Source organism: Cololabis saira, chromosome 21, assembly GCF_033807715.1.
Source record: "Cololabis saira isolate AMF1-May2022 chromosome 21, fColSai1.1, whole genome shotgun sequence".
Lineage (NCBI taxonomy): Eukaryota > Metazoa > Chordata > Actinopteri > Beloniformes > Belonidae > Cololabis > Cololabis saira.
In genome coordinates this window covers 30,342,533-30,360,246 of record NC_084607.1, presented here as the reverse complement: position 1 = coordinate 30,360,246, position 17,714 = coordinate 30,342,533, and the positions used below count along the sequence as shown (strand labels likewise).

At 41.6% G+C, this 17,714-nt stretch overlaps 1 protein-coding gene across 1 annotated transcript; it reads left to right on the top strand.

Annotated features, from left to right (window-relative positions):
* The first annotated feature begins 4,389 nt into the window (after positions 1-4,389).
* On the top strand, positions 4,390-15,483 carry si:ch211-106h11.1 (volume-regulated anion channel subunit LRRC8D). The gene is made up of 5 exons (XM_061712270.1): positions 4,390-4,731; positions 6,492-7,079; positions 9,438-9,688; positions 10,938-11,315; positions 13,950-15,483. The coding sequence occupies exons 1-5, from the start codon at positions 4,390-4,392 to the stop codon at positions 15,070-15,072; spliced, it is 2,682 nt and encodes an 893-aa protein (XP_061568254.1). The 3' UTR covers positions 15,073-15,483.
* Positions 15,484-17,714: the final 2,231 nt, after the last annotated feature.

Here is a 17,714-nt window from a genome sequence, read left to right as displayed (position 1 = left end):
GAGCATAAACCTCGCTCCGCCAGAGCAGCCCGAGCCTGTAAATTATCACAACACTGAATTTCCACAAATGGAAACTTTATTGTTAAAAAAATAAAATATGAGTTGTATATAAATAACATTTATGCACTATTTAAGCCGGATCTGCCCGGCGGATGCTGAACGCTGCCCCGGAGCTGTGCTGGCAGGGTGAGGGGAGACCACTTTATATATGTTAAAACAAGAAAAAACTTGTTTTTCATAATATGTCCCCTTTAAAGCAGCACAATGTAACTTTCAGCTTTTCTTGAGTTTGACGGCTCCTTTGGACAATAGCGGTAGTGCTTTACCAGTAGTGTGGAAGGGTTCCTACCATCCACCTCCAAGTTACATAGTGCCAGTGAAGGTGATACAGACCCCTCAGATCATGACAGAGGTGTCATTAAACCTGTTGTAAATTGATGTTCCATTACAATGACTCTGGAAATATTATATTAAGGTGGAAAAGTTACATTGTGCTGCTTTAAAACAGAGTACACAGCGGTGAGTAAGGGGACCACAGTTGGTAATGAACGTCCGTGACTGATACACACTGCTACACCATCATATCCACGGTCAAAAACGGGAAAAAATAGTGTTTCTACCCATTTCTGTTCCACACTAAAAGACAAGCCAGACTTGTTTCTGTAAAATCCTAATAAGAGGTGCAGTTTATTTTTAATTCCTAGGTATTTAGAAATCAATGCCACCTCAATTAATTGGCCATTTCTTGTTTTAAATCTTTTCAGATTGATCTTGCAGTTGTTGCAGTGTTAAAAAAGCATGCGTATTGTTTTGTCTACATTTAGAAGAGGTTTCAGATAGAAATGCTGTTCTTGGACCTTATCAAAACACCAGTTGCAAATGCTGAAAGATCTCGGCAGGAGTGGGGGATGTGCAATATATGACGATGGCATCACCATAGAATGGAACAGATGCATTAAGAATATTCTCTCTGGGATCATTTATATAAATAGTGAATAACAGTGGGCCCAACACAGAACCTTGAGACCTGCCCTTTTTTCAACTTGCAATACTTCAGAGACCACATCTCTCCTGTGATGGCCTCCCTCCATCAGGAAACATGTACCATGTTACATAAACATGAGTATACTACACAAATGTGTATCAAAAGAGTCTAAGGGCCTGATTTACTAAGATCCTAAATAAAGAGTACTAAATTGCGTGTGCACTGAAAAAGTTTGCACGTGCTGTTGTTGTGTGTTTTGCGGGTGATCAACTAAGAATGCTTGCGCAATTGATAACAGGTGCAAACCGCAGTATTTAAATGAGGTGTTGCGTGTCTTACGGTTTGCGAGCGCAAAATTAAATTTGACGAGTTGGAGTTAGAGATATTAGTGGAAGAGGCAAATTGTTGTGCCGTATTCCGCACCCCTGCCGTGAAAAGCACCCCCTCGTATATTCAATGATAAGTAGACCAAGAAAAAAAACAACACACTGACACTTCAATATATTTATATATACACACTCACACAAACACATACTTAGGAGTTTATATTATATATATTTACAAATATTATGGAAGACAACACAGTAAGCAGGCTATTAATTAATGACATCAATAACCATTTACCCGATTTTTGTTATCTGTGACTGTGATTGTGGGAAAGTATGACTATTGTGGAATCCATGAGCGCATTTAAACATGAATCATTAACACAAAACTGGACGCTAAACAGAACGTGACACGGAATGAGAATATCATTTTTGTCAGACGAGGGGGTGCTTTTCACGGCAGGGGTGCTGAATACGGCACAACACCGGGGTATGACAACTGCAAAACAAGTATAGGCGCACAATGAGAAACACTTTTTTCTCCATGAAAACACGTGATTTATTTATTATCACAAATAAAAAAAATGAAGGTGCCTCCTGTGGCAACCTTTTGCTGAATAATACTCGATTTAACATTCAAATAAAATATTTCTCCTTTTGCATGTGGAGAATCCTCAGCACAAGTTGAGCCATCCCCACCCCAGTCCTCAAATCAGGCACCAACAAGCATCCCTGCGTAATGCTGGGCAGATTAGCACCTTCCTTTCGAACGTATTAAATACAGACGCAATCACAATCCCCGCAAAAACTTTCAGGCTTGGTAAATCTCATTGCGTGTGGTAAAAGGAGATATTTGCATTTTCCCCTCCCAGTATTTAGCGCTTTCTGGCGGGTACGCCCCATATTGATTATTCATCAGGGCAAAAGTACTAAATGAACAGCGTGTGCTATTTTGCTCATTTGAGAGGCGCAGTCCTCTTTGCACGCTGTTAGTAGATCAGCTTGCACATTGGTTTGCGGGTGATGTCAAGTTTGCACACGTTTTTACGCACGCAAACCTTTAGTAAATCAGGCCCTAAGTGTTTTATGTACCAATCATGACTATATTATGATGAGAATATACTGAAGTTTGAGTCCACATGATTCCCCATCTAGCTGTTGGCAAATGATAAAGGAGTCACTTTCTTGATCCATCGCATTGATGAAAATGAATAACACACTTAAACTCAGCAATGCAGTAAACATGTACCATACCATCACAGTAACAGCTGGAGTTTAGGAGGACCAACCAGATTATTCGGGCACTTACGTCAACAACCAAGTCAAAACGACAAGCTCACAAGAAGCCGCGGTTTGTTTTGGCCTTTCCAACTCGACATGCTTTAAAGGATTAACATTAATCATTCAGGGGCCTGCTAGCGGCTCACGAGCTGTGCTTGCTTTGGTGTTTGGGATGCTTTCAGATAAAATACCTTTGCACTAACATTAACACCTTCTGTCATCTGTTTAAAAGGGATAAAACTGACAAATACGTGGGCTGGTTGTCTAAGCAGCAACAGAGATGGCTGACTCCGGAGAGGAGAAACCCCCCGAGGCTTGATAAAACTGTCTTTGGAAAATGTCCCGGTAAGAAACTTTAAGGAAGAATGAAGCTCGACTAACACAATGTAACACAGCATAGTTGAAGAAGGGGACTATTGTTGTATTGTATTGTTAATATACATATATTTTTTTGTCCTCTTCTTCCTATTTTACTTCTTGATTTGTCAGTGGTAATGTAATATGCAGCATGCCCTACATTTGTGTGACTGCCCCCATCAGTCACCCCTTCATTTGTTTCCCATCGGGCCTCATTTCACTTTTGACAGCTCTTGGAGGAAAACATTGCACATTTTCTTTTGTATCATGTTTTATCAATGTTTTTCTCTGTAATTTCGTTCTGGGGGCGTTAAAGGCCGGAGGCAAGCAACAGTGGGCCCTGAACAAGCTTTGAACTTTGAATTAGGTATTTCAGCCACATATGCTCCGCTGCCATGGCAACGCTTGAAAAGCTGTGTGTAGGCCAGCTCAGGGGGAGTTTGTTGTAAGTATGAGGACTTTTGCACAACAGAAGCAGACAGCGCTGGCCTGAAGTTTCTCTAAGGCGGCTGAGAGCTGATCAGGACTAAAGACAGTAAAAGCCGCCGAGCAAGTTTTTATTCAGGTATGTCGAAGCTGATCTATGATGTAAAATATAAAGAATGCATGGATGGGTCAGGTTGGATCTGCACTTCTGTGGACAATGTTTTTTATTTATTTGCCTAACAGTTCACTCTAAGATGAGGTTTACAAACTCTCACATGTTGCAGATTGTGAGTCAGGCAATGCTAAATCCTACTTAAAGGGGACCTATTATGGAAGCTAATACCTATTTCAAACAGGCCATGAATGTCTTAAAAACAAGCTTTTGATTGTTTTTGCTAAATGAATTAGAAATTCAGCCTCTGAGCCATGTCTTTATCTTCCCATTCTCTAACCTCATTATCTATGCAGGATTCTGAGTGGGCGGGGCTATGATAATGAGGCTCTGTGCTGATTGACTGCCTGAATGACGCGATACACCGCTACGAAAAAATGCTGGAAGCTCCGGCCGGCGGAGTTAGTTGTGGGCGTGGTTTCACGCAATCGGAGGCCAACCAATGTAAATCGCTCCCGTCGTTACGTAATGACGGGAGCAGAATCTGAACGGCTCATAGAAGCCACATCACTCTGGACGGCTCATCCGGGCGGCTGTACAGACACTGCAGAATTTGGTTGCTTTCCTCCTTCTCTGAGTTGGCAGGCTGAGGGGAGACCACTTTACATATGTTAAAGCAAGAAAAAACGTCTTTTTCATAATAGGTCCCCTTTAATGACAGAAAAAAAACAGGAACTCTCCTTTTTTTTTCTTAAAAATCTATGCAAACTATAAAATCATCTGTCATTAAATAACATTCCATAAACTTGTGCTTGTAATAAATCATGCCTTTGATTCTGAGAACTGTCATTTTTCCTAATGTTGTCACTTTACAGAAGTTGCAGTGTAATCCAGGGAGCGCCATGTTTTCCCTGTCGGAGATGGCTCCCCTGAATCAGCATCAGAACAGCTGTAAACTCCTGAAGCCCTGGTGGGAGGTCTTCATGGACTACCTGGTGGTGCTGATGCTGGTGACGTCGGTCCTGGCCTGCACCGTGCAGCTGTCCAGGGACAAAGTGGTCTGCATCCCTTTGGATCCACTGGTCACTGAAAACTGTAGTAACCACAACGTTTCACCGAGCCTGGATGTGGCCCGGACTCCTGCTTCAAAGAGCATTCCTCAGGACATCGGTCCAAATCTTCTCTCTGAAGCGCGAGGTCGGCGTACACATCTGGTCTACCAGCAATACATCTATATTAGCCAGGTACTGTAATCCTACCTTGGTTTTGCCGGTTTGAATGGAGAAATTAGATACTTTTTGACAAAACCTGGAAAACCAATCGTCTTTTATTAAATCACTTAAATTTGCAGGATACTAGGGGCCAGTACAATGTACAGTGGGTTGATGGGGCGCCATTTATATAGGCTGTAGTAAAAAAAAAATATATGTATAGGCTGTAGTCCTCGTGCGGGCAGCGCATGTTCGAGCCCCGGCCTGTCGCTCCCTACTGCAATGCCCCCCCCCTACCCAATTCCTATCTGCTTACTTTCTAAATAAAGGCCACTAGTGCCACAAAAAACCTTTTAAAAAATTGGCAGGATACTGTTGCATCCCAGGCACAAATCAGGGTAAATTATCCAGCTTCCCCTTGTTTGACTCAAGCCAACTTCACATCAAGCTGTAGTGTAAAGCAGGAATTACAAAAGAGGCGTGCCCTCCCGAAGAGAAGGGTGTAGTGCAACGCCTCTGTGAAGAAACACAGCTCTGATGTAATGGATTGTCTGAGTCCACCCACTAAAACCAGTCGCTATGAACAGAGCTGTAAAGGCATGGTTGAAAAGGATGGCTGTTGTACCTTATCTGTTTGGCATTTTAACTAAAGTATGTCAGAAACATTTCATTAAGACCTCAAAATTCATGAGCAGATGAGAGGAAAGTGGCAGAAAAAGGCTTACTTGTGGTCATTGTTTTGGCTTTGGCTTACTTCTTGTTTTATTTTGAAACTCTGTTTCCTTGCGTTTTTGCTTGACTTCCCTCGTCCAATCTTCCTTGATTGTTCAGACTTGTGTCTCTTTAACTCTGTCTATGTATTGGCTTGTGTTTTTTCCTTCCTCTGTGCTGGGTTTTCTGTGCTTTATCTTGGCTGTTTGGTAACCCTTTTATGAGTTTTCTTAAGTTCTGGTAATGGAGGTCTTCTTTCAGTTTAAAAAAAAATTATTATTATTATTATTCCTGTTTGTGCAGCTTTTTAATTAAATGATGTGTGTTTGACCTCTCCTGCCTTAATCTCCTGCCTTTGGGTCCTCAACACACAATATGTGACACCTTTAAGGCTCAGCTTAATCTTTCGATAACGTATGAATCTCTAGTACAAACTCTGGGGTACTGGATCATAGTCACGTTTCCACGTTTCCATGCAGTCTACATGACTGCAAAACCTATATATCACAAAGAAAAACCTGTAATGGAAACCCCTCTAATTTAAAAAAAAAAAAACTACCAAATGTTCCAAAACATTATTATGGTTTCACGGGGTGGTTTTTCAGACGTCAATGATCCAAAAGTGTAATGTGGAAACACTTTCTCTGGCCACACTGGATGTGACACAGTCAGTTAATCTAAAGTTATCTAATTTTCAGCTGTTTTTGGACTTATTAATATAATGTAGTTGTGCTATAACTTTATCATTCAAAATCTTTTTTTTGTTTGTTTTGAAGAGAAGTCTCACAGAACAAGATACGAAGAGATACGGAGAGAGAACTAGGAGAGTTATGACACTAAAAACAAAAACACCATTCAATGGAAACTGTTCACATTTAAGGCTATTTTGGTTTCATTTTAATCATCTTTGAGACAGGAAGCTGTGAAACTTATTGCAGCAATATAATCTCCGTCCATCAGGAAAGAGGTTTTACAAAAAAACGAAGACAAACCTAGAAATTCATCAAAATGCTTGTTTGCAGTTTGTTTTCGTTTTTCCAAATTGGGCAAAAGAATCATTTCTTCTGTGCTTGTCTGTTTAGGTGTGCTACCATGTGGCTTTGCCGCTGAGCTCCCGCTTCTTCCCCTACATGGTCTTGCTGCAGTCTCTACTGCTGGTAGCCAGCGGCTCGTTCTGGCTCCACTTCCCTCACACCTCCTCCCGCATTGAACAGTTCCTATCCATCCTGGCCAAATGCTGCGAGTCGCCCTGGACGTCTCAGTCCTTGTCCCATGCCGCCCGCCAGGAAAGCATCCACGAGCTAGTGAAGGGGGGGAGACGGCCACTGCAGCCTCCTCCATCTTCAGGGTCCTCTTCCCCCCCAGAGACCCAAACACAGCGCTCAAGCATCGACTCGGGGACGGACAGCCCCGTTTTGAAGAGGTCGGATTGTGCACCCTCAGCCCCCCCACCATCTCCTAGTCCGTCCACGCTGTCCTGCAACTCCACCATGTCTTCTATAACCGTTGGTTCTGAGGTCCACTTTCCGTCCTCCAAGCCTTCAGTCACAGTTGACAGTCCCCGGCATATAATGTGCCTGGATAAAAGTGATGGGGAGCAGGCCAGAGCGCTGTTTGAGAGAGTCAGGAAGTTTCGGTCTCACTGCGAAAGCTCAGCTGTCATTTACAAGGTAAGAGAATATCTTTCTATATATATATATATACACACATTTATATATATATATATATATATATATATATATATATGTATATATACTGTATATACAGTGGGGCAAAAAAGTATTTAGTCAGTCACCAATTGTGCAAGTTCTCTCACTTACAGTTTTTCACAATTGTTTAAACACATTTCCTGATAGACTATCTCACTTTCTCAAAACTCTAAATAAAAATTACAAAACTCACACACAAAATGCAAAATCCTAGACTTCTCTTGCAAAAGCACACTCTACCCTCAAAACAGTGTTAACTCTTCACTAAATGGTATTTCCTTCTCAAATGCCAAACACATACATCATTTGAGTAGACATTTCTAAGCACCCACTGAACACTGATGTGCAGAATGGAAGACACTATAGTATGAATGGAAAACACTATATGAATTCCTCAGTGTTACACCTTCAGCTGTTGGATGTAATATATCACCATATAGTACTCTTATGTATAGGCTACTCAAATAGAAAACAATACACAATTCTTTACTGTAACAACAAATAATATTTTACAGTATTTGGACTCAAAATGTCCGGTCCACTGGACATCACAGCAAGCTGTGGATGAAAACTTGACAGAAAATAGAAACAGAACAAAAGTATTTGGCTGCATCCTGCCTTTCATCCCTGGCTGGCCACAGGACCTCGTCCACGTTGCAGGCGATGTTCTCCCTGGCCGAGCAGCGGGGGAAGAATCTCCTACAATGCTGCATGACGTCTTGACAGGCCTCAGCAGTGACATCGCCACATGCGTCCTCCGTGGCCTGCAGCAGTGGGATCCGTGTCTGAGGATTTATCTCGTATACCTTCCATCTCCAGGCAGAGAAAAACTCCTCAATTGGGTTGAGGAAGGGAGAGTATGGAGGGAGATATAGGACATCAACTTCTGAATGGACCCTGAACCACTCACGGACCAGAGCAGCCCGGTGGAAACTGACATTGTCCCAGATAACAACGACCCTGACCACCTCTGTGTCCTCCATCTGGTCTGGCTGGACAAGGATATTGTAGAGCTGGTCCAGGAATGCTAGAAGAAGTGCAGTGTTGTAGGGGCCAAGGGTGGCATGGTGATGGAGGACGCCGTGGTGATTGATGGCAGCACACATTATGTTCCCTCCACATTGGCCAGGGACCTCTGTGATGGCACGCTGGCCGATGATATTCCTCCCTCGGCGCCTTCTTTTCACAAGGTTGAACCCCGCTTCATCAATGAATATGAATTCAATGGCAAATTACTGATTGCATATTACACAACAGCCTTTGGAGTTTAGAAATGTGATTGACTGTGTGTTCTGTGTGAACAGCAAGAGAGGGAATTCAGGAAGAGTGTGCAGGATATTGGGAATTGTGTGTAGTGTTGTGAGAAATGTGTGGTATGGAATGGGAATTTGAGTCTAGAGCAGTAAATGTGCTTGGAGTTCAGCAGGATTGGTTCAGCCACCTGAAATATGAGTTTCAGGTTGTGCACATTGTGTCTGATGTTCCAATAAATGTGTTTAAACAATTGTGAAAAACTGTAAAAAGATGAGAGAGGCCTGTAATTTTCATCATAGGTAACTTTACCTATGAGAGACAGAATGGCGGGAAAGAATGCAGGAAATCACATTGTAGGATCTTTACTGAATGAATTGGTAAATTCCTCTGTAAAATAAGTATTTGGTCACCTACAAACAAGCCAGATTTCTGGCTTTCACACACCTGTAGCTTCTTCTTTAAGAGGCTCCTCTGTCCTCCACTCGTTACCTGTATTAACTGGTTATCAGTATAAAAGACACCCGTCCACAACCTCAAAAAGTCACACTCCAAACTCCACTATGGCCAAGACCAAAGAGTTTTCAAAGGATGTGAGAAACACAATTGTAGACCTGCACCAGACTGGGAAGACTGAATCTGCAATCGGTAGCAGCTTGGTGTGAAGAAATCTGTGGGAGCAAATATTCGAAAATGGAAGACATATAACACCACTGATAATCTCTTATTATTGACCAAATACTTATTTTCCACTATAATTTGCAAATACATTCTTTAAAAATCCGACAATGTGATTTTCTGGATTTTCTTTTTTTTATTTTTGTCTCTCATAGTTGAGATATACCTGTGATGAAAATTACAGGCCTTTCTCATCCTTAAATTAAATATAATCTACTAAATACTTTTTTGCCCCACTGTGTATATATATATATATATATATATATATATATATATATATATATATATATATATATATATATATATCTTCTGACATATGATATCTGTGCATTTTGAAAGCATCAGTCAAACATTATTGCTTTCATGTCAAACCTTGTGTTTTCTCTTCAGGTCTACTTGGCTCAGACAATATTCAAACTATTCATGGTGACGCTGATCATCAGTTACACCATCCCTCTTCTCGCCTCCCTCTCCTTTAACCACATCTGTCACCCTGCCGAGCGTGCGTTGGTGGGCTACGATACCTTTGAATGCATCCATGTGCTGTCCTCACTGCTGCACAAGCTGCTGGTGGCCTACCTGACCCTGCTGGGGCTGTACGGCCTGCTGCACTTCTACACACTCGCCTGGATCTTTCAAAGGTCTCTACTTACAGCAAGTGGATACACATGATAAACATGCACCTCTGTGCATCAACAGTGTTGAGAAAGGGAGGAAAAAACCGTCCCACATAGTGGAGTTTTTAGGGAATGATGATTTGGCTGTTTGGATTTTGGAGCTCTCTCTTTGCTGTTATTCTGGTTCACTGGCACAACCTGCCAGCTCTGAATGCAGCAGAGGGTAACCCACAGGAAATAAAGCTCTGACATGCTCAACAACCTCATAACAGAGCCAACAGACAAATGGGATATTTCCACATATGTTGTTTTAACTGTAGGAAAGCTCATTTCCAGCATTTTAACGGGATATGAGGCTAAATCAAGTTTGTTGTTGTGCAGCCCCCAAAGTGGCCACAAAGTTCATTTATGTACCGTTAGTTCATGTTAAAAGATCTTGTTTATATTTCTGAGATTTTGAATACACTGAAAAAATAAATCTAAGCGCATGTAAATATAACATATTTAAATCTGTGACATCAACAATTAAAATGAAGTTTGTTGCTTTACATGAATACATCTAGTTTTGAACTTAATCTGCATTTGTTCAAAAAACAAGACATTGTGCATTTTTTTCCTTAACAAGCAATATTTATGTAATCCCATGCAATCTTTTCATTAACACACAAACAACATATTTGATTTTCCTTTTAACAATTTTAATCTATTGGGCAGATTGACCAACGTTTATATGAAACATGCTTTATTTGTTGTAGAACACCACAGTAAAAAATATCTTGCTTGATCTACTTTAAAAAATATTAAGGCAACTTTTTCGCTTGAGATTTTTATGTAGATCAAGAAAGACTAGTCTTTGTATAAACTACTTAATTTTTAGTATTTACAAAATTCATTTGCAAGTAAAGTCAACTTAATTTTGATAAATAAAGTAAACTTAACACAATTAAGTTGACTGTACTTGCAAAATGTATTATTTACATACAAAAAAATATGTAAAAAACAAGTAGTTTATACAAAGACTAGTCTTTCTTGATCTACATAATAATCTAATGCAAAAAGTTGACTTTTTTTTTTTAAATAGATCAAGCACAATATTTGTATCGGTGTAGATTTATAGAGCTAAGGGGTGATTGTTCAAAGCAAGAAAAGAAAAGAAAATGCCCAGGAGCTAGAGCATACCAGAGACACAATAATAGGATTAGAGTGTAAAACCGTAGTTTGGGCTATACTGTGTTTCTTATTCCCTGTTTGTTTTTGCTCTGTTCCTACTTAGCTGTCTTCGGCAATATTCCTTCCACTCTCTCAAGGAGCTTTGGTCCCTCAGAGACGTCCCAGACCTGACGAACGACCTGGCCTTCCTTATACACATGTTAGACCAGTACGACCCCTTGCTGGCCCAGCGGCTCTCCGTGTTCTTGTCCCCCGTAAGCGAGAGCAGGCTGCTTGAGGAAAGCTTGGAGAGGCTCTGGGGAGAGGAGAAACTGAAAGCCATGACCACCGTGGAGGCCGACGGCTGCACCAGACTGCAGCTGGTGGCGCTGCCCCGGCTTCCTCCAGCCCTCTTCACCCTCGGCCAGCTCCGGGTCCTCAAACTGGAGCTCATCACAAACGCCAGGTTCACTGCACAGACGGCTAACATGACCTCACTCAGGTGAGCTGTTCGGGGCGACTGGTAACATGTGTATTATAGATTTGCTTGTTCCTGCTTTGTTTTCCACATTTAAATTGGGGCCAGTCCCAATCCCCCCCCTACTCCTACTTTTCAGCCCTACCCCTAAATTTTGCGCGTTCCCGTGAGGGTAGTGGTGTCCCAATTCCTCTTTGCATGTAGGGGTAGTGGGCATAACGAGGGGTAGGGGGTATGAATCTAGCCCTTAAAAGCGAGGGATTTCAGATGCTGACTTCGCGACCGAGGGCTAGAGAAAATTTGACCAGAATGCTTTACGTCATCATTTACAGACGGAATCAAACAAAAAAACATGGCGGACATTTCTCATTTTTAGTGAATAAAATCAATATTTTGAGTTAGTTTCTGCATAAAAATGCGTTTTGATTACATTTCTAGCGAGAAATATATATTTTACTTTCATAATATTCAAGGCAAGGCAAGTTTATTTATATAGCACAATTCAACACAAGGTAGTTCAAAGTGCTTTACATTGACATTAAAAGTAGCAAGACATAATTAGACAGTAAATGACAAATAAGATTGAATAAAATTATGAATAAGATGATAAGAAAAGAAGTAAAATAATAAAAAGCACAAGCTGTTAAAAATAAGGGCAGTAGAGTACAGCAGGTAAGTTTAATTTAAGAGTATATGCTTCAGTAAACATTAATGTTTTTAGGCCTGATTTAAAGGATCTACAGTTGGAGCAGACCTCAGGTCTACAGGAAGTTTGTTCCACCGGTGAGGAGCAGAATAACTGAACGCTGCCTCACCTTGCTTGGTTCTGGTTCTTGGGAAACACAACAAACCAGATCCAGATGAACCTCAGGGGTCTGGGAGCTTCATAGGAACTAACAGATCCAGCATGTATTTTGGTCCAAGACCATTCAGGTCTTTGTAGATCAGCAGTAAGATTTTAAACTCTATCCTTTGACTCACTGGAAGCCAGTGTAGTGATTTCATGACCGGTGTAATATGGTCCAGTTTCCTGGTGTTTGTAAGGACTCTGGCAGCAGAGTTCTGGATCAGCTGCAGCTGCCTGATTGATTTCTTGTTAAGGCCTGTAAACGTGCCATTGCAATAATCCAACCTACTGAAAATGCATTCAATCAGTGAATGTACATAATCACTTGCTTGCTCGTTGTTGTGTTGTATCTTCAGATCTCGCCAGAATAAAGGCTGATTTATGGTTCCGCATTACACCAACGCGGAACCATAAATCGCCGGCGGCTCTTCTCATCCCCCGAAAACATCTCAACTCAACTCAACTTTATTTATAAAGCGCTTTAAAGGTATTGTGACATCATTTTTAACATGCTTTTAACACTATTAAAAGTCTTGGCCAACATCCCTCAAATGTGTCTAAAAGAGTGTAACAAGAAAAACTTCACTCTTAGTACTCTTTTCCTGGCTTTTTATTACAGTGATTTTTGCGCCGTGAAAAATGCTTCCTTTCCCCCCTTTCCTGTCAATCATTGCTCCGCTCCTCCTCCAAACCTCCTCCTCCTCCAGCCATACGCTCACAGCGGCGTCGGAGCGACAGGCGAAGCATGCACGGAAGAGCAGCAGGGAGAACCACAGCAAACAATCATAAAAATAAAGGCATGCAAGCAGCACTGTCCCCTTATCTTAAGTCCACTCAGTGGCCGCGGGTCTTCTTAGCAGTTTTCCTCCGGTGATTAGAACAAAAGACGCTCTAAACAGCTCCGTGTTAAGCCTCATTTATGGTCCCGCGTTAAATCGACGCAGAGCCTACGCCGTAGGGTTCAGCGTATGGTGCGCGTCGCAGCGTAACCCTACGCCGTAGGCTCTGCGTCGGTGTAACGCGGAACCATAAATCAGCCTTTATGGTGCGCTGGAGAGGAGCGGAGGCAGGGAGCTGGGTGGAGGGGGCGGTGATTTAGCGGGCCGTTACGTAACGGCCCGCCACCAAACCAGGTGCGCCGTTTTTGCACAGTTATGCGGAAAATCCCAGAAAGCACACAATACACTGAATGTTAAAAGTTCGTTGTTTTTTGGGTGTAATTGATGTCAAGACACCCAACAAAACACAAAAAATCAAGAAAAATGTGTTTTTCATGTCACAATCCCTTTAAAACAACCACAGCTGAAACAAAGTGCTGTACATGAGAGGACACACAATCAACGATAAAAGACAATAAAAACAATTAAATAAACAAATAAAATTACATAAAACCACTAAAAACAGAGCGAGGTCTCATACTGGGTTAAAAGCGTCGGAGCAAATTTCTTAACGGACGTTATTTGGATAAACTGAGCCCAGGTTGGGGATCTTAACGGTTACTTTTACGCTTGAAAAAATATTAAAACTTAATAAAGTGGCATATTAACAGCGCTACAGCTGAAATTAAAACAGCTTTTATCTCTCAGCTTCCTGATATGGTGTGACGTATGTGCAAACGTAACTACGCAGTCGCTTACGTACCCGAACGTAAACCACGCAGTGACGTAGCAAGTGGTGTCCCAATCCCTAGGGAAGATTACAAGGGCCCTACACCTGTGGCCTCATTTTTAGGGCTAGTGGTAGAAAGTAGGGTGAACATTGGGATTGGCCCTTGATTTTTAATTATTTTTTTGACTATTTTCTTCCAACAGGGAGCTGCATCTTTACCACTGTGTGGCGGCTGTGGATCCCAGTGCACTTGCGGTCCTCCAGGAACGCCTGGAGGTCCTGCACATCACCTTCACTCAGGCATCGGAGATCCCCAGCTGGGTCCTGTCCCTCCGCAGCCTGCACGAGCTCCACCTCTCTGGGCGTTTGAGCAGTGAGGGTGGCGTGGGGCGTAGCTGGGCCCTGGGGAGCCTACGTCAGTTGCGTCACCTCCGTGTCCTGGTCATTCGAGGCATGTTGCAGAGGATCCCCGGTGAGTTGAACGAGGTGGCGGGCAGCTTAGTGACACTAAAGATCAACAACGAGGGCACGAGGCTGCTTGTGCTTACGGGCCTGAAGCGGATGGTGGACCTGACGGAGCTGCAGCTGCAGGACTGCCAGCTGGAGCGTTTGCCCTCTGCACTGCTGGCTCTGACCAGCCTGCGGACATTGGACTTGCAGCATAACAAATTAAGAACCCTGGAGGAACTGCTTAGTCTGGCTCACCTGTGGCGCCTGTCTTCCCTCAAGCTCGCCTACAACCGTGTCGTGGCCCTGCCGGCGAGCGTTGCCGTTCTCCGAGGCTTGGAGCTTCTAGATCTCTCCAACAACCAGCTGCAGAGTCTTCCCCCGGCACTCTTTACTCTTCGCCGCCTTCGTAAGCTTCTGCTGGCTGGCAACCTGCTGGAAGAGCTGCCTTCTGACGTGAAGGTGCTGCAGCTGCTTACGGAGCTGGACCTGAGCGGTAACAGGTTGGAGAGTCTTCCCTCCGGCCTCTTCCTCAGCTGTTTGGAGCTACGCGTCCTCAACGTGGCTCACAACTCCCTCGGTTCATTGCCAAGCGGGATCGCAGCTTTAAATCAGCTGTGCAGGTTGGATTTGCGCGGCAATAGTCTGGAAGAGCTGCCTGTGGAACTGGGCTGCTGTTTGGGGCTGTGTGGAGGAGGCCTCTTGGTGGAAAACTGGCTGTTTCTTTCTTTGCCTCCAAACGTCAGGGACTTTCTGAGCCACTCTCACACGACCAGCGGCAGGTGTTCAGAGGATCGTTCCCGGCCAGATTCTGACTTTTTCCCGTATTTCCCTCCTGCACAGTGGTGCTTCTCTTCTGCTCTGGAATCCCAAATATAGGACGAATGACGGACTCAGTGCTAAGAGTCATAGTAGCTACTGTGCTTATTTGTAAAGTGAAAGTTTATACTTTGTGCTTTTTAACTCCTGAAAGACTCTTTTTCCATTCTTAATTTTTTGCGCCACGCTGAGCGAACTCTAACAAAGTCAGCTACTGTATTCAAATTGTTGGGAATAATTGCTGACCTTGCACAGAGTAGTGTTTTTGTCAGCACTTTAAGAGCGGACGTGTCTTTTACAGATGGACAATGGCTAAAAAGGAATGACTCTTGAAATGAAAGGGAATAAAAAGATCAGAAAATATTGTCTCTGAGGGCCATTTCTAGATTTATTACATAGTAAAGAAGTTTGTGTTATTTGATATCACCCTTATTGTTCGCTCTAAATGAAAAATATTAATCTTATACTGTTACTAAAAAGCAATAAACACTTATTTTGTGAAGATTTCTGTTGCTCTGCTCATTTTTTATTATTGCAGTGAATCCTTACATCATGTAATACATTCCATTAATGAAATGTATTTTAAGGTGCTTTTTGAAGTCCCTTTTGTCCACAAACTCGACATGTTGAAACCAGCCGAAACAGGCCCACCTTATTCCACCATATGGTAATATTGGACGCTAAATTTAAAAACAGACAGGTGCAGAGATGATTCACCTTGGCTCCCGCCTCCTTCAGCCGAGCCATGCCGGAGGTGCTAGAGCTGCCGTGAACATTACCAGCCTGCATTCAGCCTTCACACTGTTACAACAAGCTGCATAGCCAAGCTTCATCCAGGCAAAAAACAAGCGGTCGCACCAGTCCGTTACTAGAATTGAACACAATAAAATTAATTATCCTTAAAATATGAACCATTATGCTGTCATAGGTCTTTCTTCACAGCTCAGATGCTACAGTATGCTCAGAAGTCTTTACAGTGCTAAAGGCTAAGCTGATAAAGTGATGTCATTATTCAAAGTGCAGTTCAACAATCAAATATCAACACTCTTAATTATACATGTCTTATGTGATTTTTACTGTACAAAAAAGTCCACCCCCCATACAGTTGTCATGGATGTAAAATCTACCGATGGAGACCAAAACAATTTTTTGAACCTGGCCAGAAATATTCTGCAGCAAATTTGGACATTTGATTTGACATGAGAATCGATGGAGACTGACTCGCAATTGGAGCTCTTAGTGGTCAGTCGAACTGCAATTCATCGTAGTTTCCTGAGGTAATTGAATTGAAGCAAACAAAATAAAAAGTCAAAGTTTACATTGATATTTGTTTTCATTCCTTAAATGTATTTCATGTCATGCAGTAAAGTTACCCATCAGGCAGCACCACATCCAGTGAGCGCCAAAACTGGACCTAAGTAAGAGGAAGAAGCTTCTGACATTGCAGATGACTTCACTTAAACATACATACTGGACAGATGAATCATTCAATAAATGCTAACTACAAAGTTTATATTCAAAAACTACAGTGTAGAAAAGTTTAAAAGATGCAATGGCTTAATTTAAAATGTTTTCAATGTATAATTTTCAGAAAACAAGAGTTTTAAAGTGTGCAATTAGAAGGACCATGTGAGCTGTTGCACATCCTCAATTTTTGTGTTTGTCCTATACTCTTATCATCACGAGTCTGTATGCATCGCCTTCGTTCGTTCGTTCGTTTTGTTTTTTTTCGAACATGTATAAAAAACAAGAAAAAAGATAAAACAAATACAGGTGGGCATTCCACCACATAAAGAAAAAAAACATCAAAACACATATTTCAGTTACATGTTCGAAAAGGAGTGGGGGGGAGTATAAATCTATTTAATCCCACCCCCTTTCCACATTAAACATAAATTATATGTCTGTATTTGCTTTTTATACACTAATTTGTATAAATATATATCATTTTTACAAAAATAACCTGTTTAATACCAGATGTAAGCTCTATCATAAATATAATATAACTATGACATAAATACAATATAACTATCATACAAATATAATATAACTATGATATAAATATAATACGTATATCTAAGTATATAAACATACAAAGACAACATGACGAAATAGCAGAACACACACCTTAAAACTACATCCATTTTCCAGCCTTTACAATTTAGATAAATAAATGTGCAAATTAATAAGTGTAATTGTTGTTGAAGAAGGCTACAGGGGTAATGGAGCACGATATGAACCCTCAACTAGAATAACATTCTTGCCCTGTGGCGTGGGTAAATTTATGTGATCATGTATTTCGCTCCAGTAACAAATGCAACTATAAAGGTGCTGGTGAGGTAACAAAATGAAAACATTGCCAAAGGGCCAAGAAGTGAGTGCAGCACAAGATGGCGAACATTGCAAAAACTCAAAATCTTACCAGGAATATTTGTCTTATTTCTTGTTAAAATGTCTAATTGTTAGTCAAAAAATCTCATTACACTTAAAACAAGAGTCATCACCAGAAAAATAACTTGTTATTTGACAATTTTCACCTGTTTCAAGTAGATTTTCCCTTAAAATAAGTAAAAAAATCTGTCAGTGGAACAAGATTTTTTTGCTTGTAATTTACAAGCAAAAAAATCTTGTCCAGTGATGAGTCTTGTTTTAAGTGTAATGAGATTTTTTTTGACTAAAAATTAAACATTTTAACTAGAAAT